General features: G+C 35.2%; 1 protein-coding gene across 6 annotated transcripts in view; it reads right to left on the bottom strand.

The window, feature by feature from the left end:
* Positions 1 to 15,035, bottom strand: part of PALS2 (protein associated with LIN7 2, MAGUK p55 family member) — a 111,108-nt gene that overhangs the window by 61,563 nt on the left and 34,510 nt on the right. For 3 of the 6 annotated variants that reach the window (XM_059171370.1, XM_059171373.1, XM_059171374.1), the window contains exon 2: positions 5,621 to 5,742. The exons of 1 other annotated variant lie outside the window; for it this stretch is intronic. In XM_059171370.1, the coding sequence (XP_059027353.1) occupies positions 5,621 to 5,737 (117 nt within the window). In that variant the 5' untranslated portion in view covers positions 5,738 to 5,742. The remainder of the gene's footprint in view (positions 1 to 5,620; positions 5,743 to 15,035) is intronic. 2 more of the 6 variants (XM_059171369.1, XM_059171371.1) reach the window with 1 other exon arrangement.

Genomic DNA, 15,035 nt, shown 5'->3' with positions numbered 1-15,035 from the left:
GAAGGTACTTTTGCCAGAAAGGGAATTCAAGTTTGGCAGTGTTTTTCTTTCAAAACTTCAGTGATCTCAGTGCACTCTGCTTTGACATATGTAGTTCCTGTTCTGTTGTTAACCATTAGTCTCATTGTTTCTCTTTAAAAGTATTCTTCTCTGGTTACTTTACAAATATTCACTCAGTCTCTGATTTTCAGGAATTGGACTATATTGTTCCAAAGAATGTCTTTCTTTAGATTTTTCCTGTAGAAGTATTCACTGCTTCTTGGATCATCAGTTGATGCTGTTCATCAGTTTTGAAAATTCTTGGCTACTAGATCTTCAGCTATTTCTTCTGCCCCATTTACCCCTTCTCTCCTTCTGAAATACCAATTACATGTATATCAAACATTTTGAGAATGCCTTCTATTCCCTCTTCTGTTCTTTCCACACTTGCTACTGAGTTTCAGTTTGGATGCTTACTACTGGACTGTCTTTAAATCCATTGATCCCCTACTCTGCAATGTTTAATCTCTTAACCCTATCAGATGAGCTTTTATTTCAGATATCATATTTTTGAGTCCCTGAATATCCATGATTGTTTTTTAAAGTATTACTAACATAAGGTGTTTCATTAATTGCAGGTGTACATTGATTTAACAAATCTACACAGTACTCAACGCTCACCGTGATAAGTACAGTCATCAACTGTCACCATACATTACTTAAATATCATTGACTATATTCCCTATGCTTTTAATTTCCAAGACTATATATTTTTTTATAACTGAAATTTGTACTTCTTAATCTCCCTCTTCCATTTCACACATCCCTTACCCATCACCCTTCCAGCAATCACCAGTTTGTTCTCTATATTTAAGAGTCTGGTTGTTTGCAGCACTTCTTAAAAAAGTCAAGATATGGAAGCAAACCATGTGTCCACTGATAGATAGATAAATGAATAAAGATGATGCGGTATATTGGGACTACACCAAAATAAAAACCATTTGCAGTGAAGGAGACCCTCAACAAAATGACAAGGAAATCTGCTGAGTGGGAGAAGATATTTGCAAATAACATATAGTATAGGGGTTAATATAGAAAATATATAAAGAACTCTTACAACTCCACACAAAAAGACAAATAATCTGATTTTTAAAATGGGCAGAGGACTTGAACAGACATTTTTCCAAAGATGACATACAGATGGCCAACACACACATGAAAAGATGCTCAACCTCACTAATCATCAGGAAAATGCAAATCAAAATCATAACGAGATATCACCTTACACCTATCAAAATGACTAGAAGCAAAAAGACAAGAAATAAGTGCTGGCAAGGATGTGGAGAAAAAAGAATCCTTTTGCACTGCTGGTGGGAATGCAAATGATGCAGCCACTGTGGAAAACAGTATGGAGGTCCCTCACAAAATTAACAGAAATAACCACATAATCTAGTAATTCCACTATTGGGTATTTACCTAAAGAAAACAAATGGCTAATTCAATAAGATATATGCACCTCTATGTTTATTCCAGCATTGTTTACAATAGCCAAGATATGGAAGCAGCACAAATGTCACTGAAGAAGATGTGGTATATATATACAATGGAATATCACTCGGTCATAAAAAAGGAGACCTTGCCATTTGCAAAACCTGGATGCACCTGGAGGGTATTATGCGAAGTGAAAACAAACAAAAAACAGAAATTGACCCATAAATATAGAGAACTGATATTGCCAGAGGGGAAGTGGGGGAAGAATGGGCAAAACAGTTGAAGGGGAGTGGGAGATAGAGAATTCCAATTATGGAATAAGTCATGTGGACAAAAGGTACAGCATGAGAAAAGTCAATGATATTGAAATAGTTATATACGGTGACAGATGGTAGCTGCACTAGTGGTGAGCACAGCATAATGTACAGACTTGTCGAATCACTATGTTGTACACCTGAAACTAATGTAACATTGTGTGTCAAGTTCTTTTTAATTTCAAAAGAAAAATGTTTAAAAAAGATGATGGGGGGCGGGCACCAGGGTGGCTCAGTTCTTCAAGTTCCTGACTCTTGCTTTTGGCTCACAGGGTTGTAGGATGGAGCCATGCTTTGGGGCAGTGCAGAGTCAGCTTAAGATTCTTGCCCCTTCCCTCCCCCTTTGTTCTCCCAGTTCCCACCTTGCCCCTGCACTCTCTCTGAATAAATAAACAAATAAATAAAATCTTCAAAAAAAAAAAAAAAAGATGATATGGCACATATGTATATATACACATACGTATATACACACATACCCAATGGAACACCTATATACATATACGTACACACACAATGGAATACACATATACATACACAATGGAATATTATTCAGCCATAAAAAAGAATGAGATCTTGCCATTTGCAAAATATGGACAAACCTAAGGGGTATTATGTTAAGTAAAGTAAGTCAGACAAAGACAAATGCCATATGATTTCACCTATATGTAGAATCTAAAAGAACAAATGACTACTTGATTGACTTTGATTCTAATTTTGATTCTACTTCCTAGTAAAATTTTATATCTTCATTTTCTCTTTTCTTCTCTTAAAATATAATACATTATTTAAAAATGTTTGTTTATAAATTCTAATAAAAGGACCATCTATGGAACTGCTGTTATTTTTCCTCATGATTATTAGTTACATATTTCTGCCTCTCCATGTTACTAGCAACATATGCCTCTCTGTTTCCTCAGTAACTTAACCATTTTTCTCTACATATTGTACTGGGAATGTTAGCCTGCTGTGACTCAGTAGCTCTTTCTTGGAAGTAAAAGTCTTCTTTTCCTCCTGGGATTTCTTTTCTTTCATTGTGGGAATACTAAGCTATCACTGTTTCTATTTATTTATTTATTTATTTTTAATTTTGATTTTTTAAAAAAAGATTTTATTTATTTATTTGTCAGAGAGAGAGAGCGCGAGAGAGAGTGAGCACAGGCAGAGTGGCAGGCAGAGTCAGAGGGAGAGGCAAGCTCCCTGTGGAGCAAGGAGCCCGATGTGGGACTCGATCCCAGGATGCTGGGATCATGACCTGAGCCGAAGGCAGCTGCTTAACCAACTGAGCCACCCAGGCGTCCCTCACTGTTTCTAATAATTGAGAAACTGCCTGACCAATGGTAGATGCTATCAGTTGATTCTGTTCGTAATTTCATTTTTGAAGAACATTTATTTATTTGAGAGAGAGAGAGAATGCATGAGTGGAAGGGGCAGAGAAAGGAGGAGAAAGAATCTCAAGAAGACTTGAGCTGAGCCATATGTGGGGCTTAATCTCACAACACTGAGATCATGACCTGAGTCAAAACCAAGTTGGACACTTAATTGACTGTGACACCCATGTGCCCCCTTCATTTCATTTTTATCATCAGAAGATTACACAAGCACCTGAGCTGCTCAAAAGTCATCCAGCCATTTCACCTGTTGAGAATGAACAAGATAATCCTCTATAATGCCAATATCAATAGCACAAAAGCCAGAATGAAAATAATTTTTACCCACAGAAATTCTTAGGAATACACAAGCACACAAAACCCATGCTATAGTAGAAAGAGCCAGAATTTGAAGAAAGAAAACCTGGTCTAAACCTCATCTCTGTCAATTTACTAGGACAATGACCTTAGACAAATAATTATTCTACTTTGATTTTCAATTCATTAAGCTGCTGTGATGACAAAACAATGTATTATAAAGACCTCTGTGAATTATAAACACATTATAAAATGCCTTATTATCTAGTTTCTATATCTACAAAGATAATAAATTGAATAAACATGGGCAAGTGGATGTAAGAGATACTGATGATAAAAACTGACAACCAACATTATATCAAAAGAAGAGTCAAAAACTTTTTAAAAAGATTTTATTCCTTTATTTGACAGAGAGAGAGAGAGATCACAAGTAGGCAGAGAGGCAGGCAGAGAGAGAGCGTGGGGAACAGGCTCCCTGCTGAGTGGAAAGCCCGATGTGGGGCTCGATCTCAGGACCTTGAGATCATGACTTGAGCCGAAGGCAGAGACTTAACCCACTGAGCTACCCAGGTGCCCCTCAAGACCAACTTTAAAAGTACCACTTAGAGGGCACCTGGGTGGCTCAGTGGGTTGGACCGCTGCCTTCGGCTCAGGTCATGATCTCAGGGTCCTGGGATCGAGTCCCGCATCAGGCTCTCTGCTCACCGGGGAGCCTGCTTCCTCCTATTTCTCTCTGCCTACTTGTGATCTCTCTCTGTCAAATAAATAAATAAAATCTTAAAAATAAAAAAAAATAAAAATAAATAAAAAAAATAAAAGTACCACTTAGCGCTAAGGGTGAGCTAGTTAATACAGGTGTAACGAGCCCTTACATATTTCAATAGACCCTGAAGCTTTTACTCTACCTTGACATGGTATGATAATTGGTTATTTATGATAAGAAGCTTGAATTTGAAAGTTATTTATATCCTATATTATTACTATTAAGATAAAGGGCTATCTAATAAACTTAGGAAAAACTGTAATCAAAAATGTCTAAAATTGGGGCACCTGGATGGCTCTGTTAGCTAAGCAGCTAACTCATGGTTTCAGCTGAGGTCATGATCTCAGGGTCTGTGCTCAGTAAGGGCTCTTCTTGAAGATTCCCCCTCCCTCTCCTTCTGCCTCCCCTACTGCCCATGGCTTACACCCATGCTTTCTCTCAAATAAATAAATTTTTTAAAAAATGACTAAAATCCAGTTGGTTGATACATATCTAGATTAGTTTTTACTTAGGAGCCCAGGGTTTTATATCATGTGATCTTAGGATGATTAAGTTTGTGAATAAAATGTGCATCACTGACTCACTTTTAGAAATGAAAAACTTTGTAAAAAGTATGATTTTTCACAAGTGAGAAGAAAAAGATGAATTGACTGTGGTTAAAAACAATTATGGGAGAGGGTGAAATCAACATACTGGGAGTGCAAAAAGCAAATGGAAAAACAAGATGACTACATGAAGGAAACACCAGAGAGGACATGTGGCATGTTTCTGAAAACAAGAATCACTTGAAGGAATGCTGAAGAACGGGAGAACAGGGTTGTGAAGCAGTTAATACACTAAGCTTTAGTGATGTTTATAAAAACTAATACAGGAAATAGTACAAGTGAAATAAAACTGGACTAAGAATAGCAGTAAAAGTGTATTTACGGATGAGTTAAGGAGACTACTAGAGAGCTGATTACAGAAACAGACTTAATAAACCAAGGTTATTCAAGAGAATACAAGATTTCAGAAAGTAATAGATATAGGAAATCAGGAACCAAAATGAAAAACAGGTACACAGTCTAATATAAAAGAAGGAAATCAGTATTTTGCAGTTCCTGAAATGGAGATAGTACCAGGATCTTTTTCATAAGTCCTGTTATGACTGTTCAGTTACAATTTCCCTAGAATTTAAATGTGTTAGGCTAAAACTAAGAGTTATTTTATTCTTGTATTTAAAGTCAACACAAGAAAGGCTAAAGTGGTCTAATTTTCATGTGCATGAGTGTTATTATTTGCTAACTAAGCTGAAGGCATATTAAGTTCTGAAATAGTAATATTCGAAAAGATCTCTATAAAGACAATTTTAAAAATAATTTAGTAAGTTTATGAATAAACCACTATACCTTAGCAAGTGATTTTACAATAGGATTCTCCATAATCCCCTTGAGAAAAATTAGGTCTATTTCTTCTGCTCCTGTAGATGAGGGCAGCTCCGTAAGGTTATCCAACACTTGCTGCATTGCTGCTGAGATAAAAGCAATAAAAAAATAATAATGATAAAAAACCCCAAACCCTTAAATTCCAAGCCAATATGAAATACAATATAAAATTATAAAATTTTGATATATTTAAAATAATTCAAATAAAAAGACATTAACAAAACTCTTTTGAAAAGTCATGTTTTAAAGTAAATCTTTTTTTTTTTTTTAAAGATTTTATTTATTTATTTGACAGACAGAGATCACATGAAGGCAGAGAGAGAGAGAGAGAGGAGGAAGCAGGCTCTCCACTGAGCAGAGAGCCCAATGCGGGGCTCGATCCCAGGACCCTGAGATCATGACCTGAGCTGAAGGCAGAGGCTTTAACCCACTGAGCCACCCAGGTGCCCCGAAAAGTCATGTTTTAAAAAACAATTGTTAAATGGTTAAGTTTCAAACTGAATTCCCGTGAATTAGGAGGACACATTTTTATACACAATTTGGGCTTTATCAGACTACCTTATACATACTTACAACTTAACACTTGCTTTATATTTTTTAAATTTAAAGCACTACTCAAGAAGAAATACAAAATTTAAATAGACCTATAATAAAGTAAAGAGAATGAATTAGTAATCAACAAACTTTACACAAGCCCAGAACCAGATGGTTTCACTGGTAAATTCTATCAAACTTTAAAGAGGAATTAAAACCAATACTTCACAAACTCTTAAAAAAAAAAAAAAAAAAAAGAGGAGGGAATACTTTCCAATTATTCTATGAGACCCTGATACTAAACCCACAAGAAGGTATCAAAAGAAAATTATAGCCAATATCCTTTATAAATACAGATGCAAAATCTTTAATGAAGTACTGAAAAAACTGACTCCAGTCACATATGACAAGGGTTGTACACAATGACCAAGTACAGCTTACCTCAGAAATAAAGAATGAAAATCAACCCGTGTACGATACTGTATTAATAGAACATAAAACCAAAACAACTACATGGTATCTCAATGGGAACAGAAAAAGCATTCAACAGAATTAAACTCTTTTCATGATAAAAACATTCAACAAACTAAGAATGGAAGGGAAATTTCCTAAACTTGGTGAAAGGTATCTATGAAGAATCTATAACCAATATCATATTTAATGGTAAAAGACTAGACACCTTTCCACAAGATCAGGAACAAGGCAAGGATGTCTACTCTTGCCACTTCTACTCAACATCATAGTGGAGATTCTAGCCAAGGGAGTTATGCAAGAAATAAAAGCTTTGGAAAGAAGTAAAACTATCTCATTTTGCAAATGACATGACCTTGTATATAGAAAATCCTAAAAATAAAAAAAAAAATTATTAGAATAAATGAGTTCAGAAAGGTTGCAGGATACAAGATGAAAATACAAAAATCGAACATATTTCTAAACACTAGCAATGAATAATCTGAAAGTGAAATTTATGAAAACATTCTTTTAAAAACAGCATCAAAAACAAATAATTAGGAATAAATGCAACAAAAGATCTCATCATCATAGGATTGAGCCCCACATCAGGCTCCACACTCAGCAGGGAGTCTGCTTGAAGAGTCTCTCCCTCTGCCCCTCCTGACTCAAATAAATCTTAAAAATAAAAAACAAGAAACAACTTACAGACCAGAAATAAATCTATATATTTAAGGTCAACTGACTTTCAACAAGGGTAGCAAGACAATTCAACAGAGCAAAGAATAGTCTTTTCAACAAGTGGAACTGGGTCAACAGAATATGAATATGAATATGCAAGAGAGTGAAGCTAGACTCCTACTGCATTCAATATCATAATCTTTTATTATTCAGATTAATTTTATTAGTTTTGTCTCTTCTTGATGTTTCTTTGGCATAAGTCTCTTAAAATTGCAGTTTTTAATATGTTTTAATTTTTATTAAAATAAAACATAAGCATTGTTAAAAGTCAGACTGTACTCACTAACTGGCTTATAACAAAATATAGTAGTTCTCTGCTCCATACTGTCCTCTTCCCTCCCAAATTACATGATTCTGTAGAAGTAACTACTTTGAATTTGTTAGTTTCATTTAATAACATCAGTATTTCTGTATAATATGCTAATATTACTTCTTTTTCTTTTACCCATTTTAGACAGTATCTATTTTCTGCTAGAATACTTGAGGGTTAAGCTTTTAACTTCCTCTATCTCCAGAAGGGCAATTTCTAATAAAGTCACCATATGGGAATCCTACACATTTTTTTCCCCAAATGTTCCAACAAACTTTTCACATTTCTGTAATTTTTCCAAATGCTCAAGAATTTTTTCCAACACTCTATCAGACCTATTATTCCCTGACTTCAACTCCTAAACTCCAGTCCAAAGTATTCTTGTCTTGTACTTTAATCTGGACAGTTCATCTCTGGACCTCCTATTCACTCTGTGTAAAATGAGTGACAATTCTGAGAGATGTGAATGGAAGAAAAATGTGCTCTTAAAACAAGGAGAAGGAAAATCTATACGGGGCTAAAATGAAGAAAGGAAACCTAGGAAATAAAGTATACAAACAAAGCCTATTTCATACTTTTGTTTGGGGCCCAATGTGTACCTTTCAGTAGGTAGAGAACAACAGAATCAATAATCTTTTTATCCTGTAACTAGTTAGCTCTACTTCTCACGATGACTTTTTTCTTTCCTTTGATGTTCTATATCTATATATTTTTTTTAACTTTTAACTTTCATTATGAAAAATTCCAAACATTTCTAAAAGGGAGACAAAATAATATAATGAACCCAATAACTATTAGCTCTAACAACTAGCAACTCATGGCAAATCTTGTTTCATACCCCTATATATTCTCTATCCTACATAACTTTGAAGCAAATCCCAGATACCACATTTCAGCATTTATGTCTAAAATATCAGGGTTCTTTTTAAACAATATAACCAAAATACTGTTAGCACACCTAACAAAATAACAATAATGTAATATCACCAAATTGTTATACTGAAAATCTTTTTAAAATGCACCTTCTAAATGTATATTGATTCCTGAGGTACTGAAATTTTTATATTGGTGCTTAATGAAGTGGGAAGCAAAGTGGTAGAGATTGTAAAATATACCCTTGGTTATTCTAAAGATCTTCATAAGTTCTTGATTCTTGATTATAAGAAATTTAATTAAACACTGGTAAGTCTGCCAAATATTCCATGTTCTGGAAATGGGATCTTGAATATTACAAAGTTGCCATGCATTCCCAAACTAATTGGTACATTTAATGGAGTTCTAATCAAAATACAATAGCACCTTCCACATGTTTTCAGGCCAGGTCTGGCTTGTTCTTCCCCCATTAAGGAAATGTCCAGGGAGCTCCAAGAAACCTGGGCAGGGAGGCAGGGGAGCAGGTAAAACCAGTGCAGTTCTGCACAGGTTGGGTAGGTTACGCATCTGGAAGTAAGTAGCTGTCCAAGGGCAACGCTGTGCTGGTGAATGTCCACAGCAATCTGGTATATCCACTGCTATTTAGTTTAAGGAAAAAGCAAATTATGTGTTTTACAAGGAAATCTTCAATGGATCCTCATGTCCCTTTGGGACCCATGCCCCCAAGACTTCAAAGAGCAGACTGATACTTAAGTATTCAAGTTTTAGGATATACCATAAAACTCCCAGCCCCTTGGGGATGGTGATGCAAAGCTGCCAAAGCTGAAAATCAGAATAGTTACAACTGTCTTTCTAGGATGAAAGTTCTGGATGTCATCCATGCCCCTGAGATCCCATTTCCAGCTGAGGATGGCATCCCTGTTTCTTTATGTGCAAGAATTTCCACCCCTAGTTGCTAGATCTTGAGTCACTAGTACTCCTTTCAAGGGGTACTCAAAGTTTTCACTATGCCCAATCCCTTCTGGATAGCTGAGATGGCCCAGTATGGGAGAGGAGTCTATAGCCAGACAGTATTGTTCCTAACAGAAGGTCCTGACCAAGTTGGCCACTATGGCCAACGCACAGAGTGGGAGCTCTCAGCAACAAAAGTCAGCAGCTGGAGACCTAAAGCAATCTCCTAAAGTCTCCCTAACAACCATCAGGTAATATACCCCCCACTCCAGTTAGAAGAGTAAGCATGCCAAGCACCTCTTTGAAGAGTTTTAAGGACACTGTAACAAACTGTGGACTATGCTATGATGGCGCTGAAGGACTCTCGCTGAAGACCGAGCTAGACAGACTGCAGTGCGCTTGCCAGGCAGATCCAGAATGGCCCTGCCAAAGCCTTATTGAGTCCAAAGGTTCTAGTGCTTCTGCCTAAAGGATCATTCCCCAGCCCTTTCTCATGGGAAGTTTTAGATTATTCAATAAGACTTTGTTTCCCACTGATAGCAACTTTTTTCTGTTGTTGAATTCAGATGTTATTTCTAACATTCCTGTCAAAGCATCCTTAAAAATATTTGCTTTTCACTGGGTGTGGTGCATAAACAATGAATGCTGGAACACTGAAAAGAAATAAAATAAAAAAAAAGAGAGTGTAGAGATTACCTAAAAATAATGAAATCTTTAAAAAAAAATTCTAGCAAGACTTCAAGAGCTACTTCACATTTTTAAAAAAGACACAGAAAAAAAAGAAAATACAGAAAAGATTGAAAATATTTCAACTTCTATGCAGATTTCAAAACTCAGTAAAAAAAGAAAATTGTATTTTAAACTCACTTATGAACATATAGGCAAATATCTTAAACAACACATTAGCAAATTGAATTTAACAAGGCCTTAAAAAACAACAATGGCTATAACATGGAGGACATGAGGAGATGGAGAGAAGAAGGGAGTTGGGGGAAACTGGAGGGAGAGATGAACCGTAAGAGACTGTGGACTCTGAAAAACAATCTGAAGGCTTTGGAGGGGCAGGGAGTGGGAGGTTGGGTGACCCTGGTAGTGGGTTCTATGGAGGGTACATACTGCACGGAGCACTGGGTGTGGTTCATAAACAATGAATTCTGGAACACTGAAAAGAAATTTTAAAAATAAATAAAAATTTTTAAAAATTAAAAAAAAACCAACAATGGCCAAACAAAGTTTAACCTAGTTATATAAAAATGATTTGACATTAAGAAATATTATAATTTAGTAATTATCATAGTAAGAAAAAAAACCCTATCATCTCAATGCTTCGAATACAGTACAAATAAATTTCAAAACTCAATCCTAATAGAAAAATCATACCATAGTAAGAATAGAAGGAGGAAAACAAAGTCATTTGATAACAGAATCTATATGAAACATCATACTTAATAAAGAAAAGGCAAAAAAGCTTTACCATTAATGTCAGGGACAAGACCAGAACACCCACTAAGACCACTACTTTTCAAAAGTATATTGAAAGTTTTTTTTTTTTTTTTTTTAAAGATTGATTTCTTTATTGGGAGAGGGCAGAAGGGGGTGAGAGAGAGAGAGAGAATGAATCCCCAGCAGACTCCCCACCAAGTACAGAGCCCAATATGGGGATCAATCTCATGACCCTGAGATCATGACCTGAGCCGAAATTAAGAGTCAGACGCTTAACTGACTAAGCCACCCAGGTGCCCCTATACTAAAAATTTTGATCAAACGTTTAAAAAATCCACATATGAATGTTAAAATAATAAAGAAATAAATAAAGCCACTGATGATAACTATCTACTTGGCAAAGTCACAAGGAATCAAATGAAAAATTATTTAAATTAGTTAAAAGAGTTTTGGCTAAGTGACTAGACATAAGAGCAATAAACAAACAAACAAAAAGAAATCCCTTTCCTAATAATAGTTATAACCAATTAGAAAACATCATTGCTGGGAGAAAAATAAAAAAGATATCCCATTCACAATAGCAACAAGATCAAGCAAAACAAATAAACAAGTAAAATTTAATGCTAAAATAAAAATGTTCATTCAGATAGGTATGAGAAAAATTATAAAATATAATAAAGAACATTTAAAATAAATAAATGAAGAGACTATGTTCTGGGATAGGAAGACTCAATGCTATAAAAATATCAAATTTCTCCCAATTATTCTTTTAAAAAATGAATAAATTCTGGGGCGCCTGGGTGGCTCAGTGGGTTAAAGCCTCTGCCTTCAGCTCAGGTCATGATCCCAGGGTCCTGGGATCGAGCCCTGCATCAGGCTCTCTGGTCAGTGGAGAGCCTGCTTTTCCCTCTCTCTCTCTGCCTGCTTCTCTGCCTACTTGTGCTCTCTGTCAAATAGATGAATAAAATCTTTAAAAAAAAAAAAAAGAAAGAATAAATTCTAATAGAAACCCCAACAGAATTTCTTGTAAACCTATTCCAAAATTTACTTGAAAGAGAAAATGGGTAAAACTAGCCAGTAACTTTGCATATGCGCGCGCACGCACACACACACACACACACACACACACACACACACACACATATATATATATGCACACACAAATATAAAGGAAGTACCTGTGTTATCAAGTATAAAAACAGTGTAATTTAAAATAGTGCAGTATTGGCATTGCAATAGTCACATCTTGAAAGATGTGGAGCTAACCACATCTTTCAGCTAACCACTGGAGCTAACCAGTATTTAATATATGTTAAAAGGTGATATTTTGTATCAGTGTGGGTAGGATTCAGTTAAATATGGTAGAATGACTACATGAGCTTATATTCTATCCCTTCAGAACCTCTATAAAACAGCAGCATAGTATTAGTAAAGGTACACCCCCACAAAAATAAAGAGAAAAAAATGGACAAAAAATATAGCAAAAATATTTGGAACAGTGGGAAAAGAAACTAACTTAGAGAGCAAAAGTAGATTCTACCTGCTAAATATTTGGGGCATCTAACTATTTCATTCCATCCCACCCTCATGAGTCTTAGCCATCATCATTTCTTTCCCAAGCTACCACAATAGTCTCATGAATGTGTGTATGTAAGTAATTGAAATGTAGATTTTATGGCCCATAAGTTATTTTAATACAACGCTAGATTCAATCTGCACCACCTTTTACAGCTTTAGTTACATCAATCTAATTCCCTGTCCTGATGCAAAGTCCTCCCTCCACTTACCAGCACATATGCACAACCACTTTTGTGTACCTAATTCATATCATCCTTTAGAAGCAGAATTTCTATGCCCCAATTAGGATAAATTCTCCTAATATATATTTCCATAGTATTCTATACATTACAACTCTGATAAACCTATAATTATTTTGGTATTTGTTTAATGTACAATTCTTTTCTAAACTCTAAGTCTGATAAGCATAGAAATTAGATCTGTCTTGCTCAAAACTATATTCCCAGCAACCATCCTACATTCTGGTACATGCTAAATTCTTCATAATACAGTTTCAGTCACAAAAATGTAGTATTTTTCTCTAACTAAAATCAAGAACAGTTTTAAATTATATATTGTTATTTATAAACAAAACATCTGTGCAATACTTGGAATTAGCAAAATGCGGTATAGTTTACAAAGCAGTAATCCTAAAGCTACCAACTTTCCATAAATTATATAATAAGCCATAAAGATAGAAGTGTTTTCTTTCATTGCTTAGTCTACTAAAGTGGCTTTTTCAGTAATTCTTCATATAAATATATTTCTAACTTTCTATAATTCAGTACATAAGGCAAATATAATAAAATAAATGGTATTTACCCACCAAAATTGTTCCAAAATCTCTTTAGAATTGTTTTATGTAAGCATTTCTGCCTGGTTTTAGAACTCTAACTAATTACATGAGTTATTCTTAATAAATTAGGCCTTAAGCCTATTTTAATATACAAAATCCTTTGTAACCACATTTGGTGATATATTCATTCCCATTTGACTCAACCATTGAAAATATGATAGGTAAGTTAACTTTTCATAAGATGTTAAAATTTATTTCTGTTGCTATATTTTGTAGATAAAATAACAATTATTTCACCAGAACCAAGCTGGATAATTTGTAGAATTCCTTTAATGAAAAATGAAATCTCCTTCTATGTGCTTTTGGAAATATTTAAGCATAATTTTAAAGGAGGTACTTAGAAGTCATTTGGACTACTTCTAATGTGGCTGCAATAGAGCAGCAAAATTTTTAAAAAATATATTTCCAAGAAATGATACCAAAAAAAATCTACTGAAATTCAAATCAAGTCAGGTTTAAGTTTAAATTGTGACACAACCATTTTCACACAACGGATTTAACCACAACAGCAGAGTTCATGTGAACCATTAATGTTAAGTCAATAATACCCATTTTCTATAAAATGACAATATACTGTCAACATCCAAGCTCTCACACTAGTATCTTGAAAATCTAATTTAGTATAGTTACACTGAATCAAAGAATCAAATCTGAATGTGCTCAGCCTATTTAATTAACATTTGCTGAGGGCTTATAGGCTAGGCATGATGTTACCTGCTGAGGAGACTAGAGAAATATTCTTCAAAAAGTCAAACCAGTAGACCAAAATGTGTAAACATGTATATAAAGCCTGATGATGGTAAGAACACTATGAAGGAACTGCAGTTAGGTGATACAGCATAGTGTTTAAGAGCCTGGACTTAACCATTTAACTAGCCCTAAAAAGCTGAGTAAATGACTTAACATTCCCAAGTCAGTTTCTTTCACTTTTTTTTTTTTTTTTAAATATTTTATTTATTTGGCAGAGAGAGATAGTGTGTGCAAAGCAGGGGGAGCAACAGGCAGAAAGAGAGGGAGCCTGATGTGGGGCTCGATCCCACGGTCCTGGGATCATGACCTAAGCCGAAGGCAGTCACTTAACAAACTGAGCCACCCAGGCGCCCCAGTTTCTTTCACCTGTTAAAGTAGAAAAGGACAATAGTATACAAGGTAGCTGCTGCTAAATAATATATAGAAAACTCCTAGAACAATACCTCCTGGTGCATTATTAACATTGAGGGAGTACAGAAAAGGAGTAAAATATTAACTCTTTCTTTGATGGTGGTGATAGGATGATAACATGGGAAACTATATAGATGTCAGTGGAAGCATCTTCGTGGAAATGACCAAAGTGATTGACCCTATTCAAAATCCTGAATTCATCATCAATATTTAAAGTCTCAAAATAAAATATGGAATTGTATTTCCCAAAGCATTCCTAGAGAAATTTCTAAGGTGGGAGTCAAGAAGTGCAGACATAGTGGAGGGGCAGCCATTCAGAGCTAAGTAAGGAACCCTATATACAGGAGCATTCTTTTTAGCCTAAGTACCACACATTTCTTTGCAGAGACAGTGGTGGGTATTCTGCTTGGGAAGGATTCCTAACACAGATGTTGGGCCTGAACAAAGAAGCACAGAGGCCAAGGTAAATCTGTTTCTTATTGATGGACCCTGAAGAAGGGGTG

The sequence above is a fragment of the Mustela lutreola genome, chromosome 4 (assembly GCF_030435805.1).
Source record: "Mustela lutreola isolate mMusLut2 chromosome 4, mMusLut2.pri, whole genome shotgun sequence".
Taxonomy (NCBI): Eukaryota; Metazoa; Chordata; class Mammalia; order Carnivora; family Mustelidae; genus Mustela; species Mustela lutreola.
Note: the sequence above shows the minus strand (reverse complement) of the source record. Positions and strands in the feature narration are given on the sequence as shown.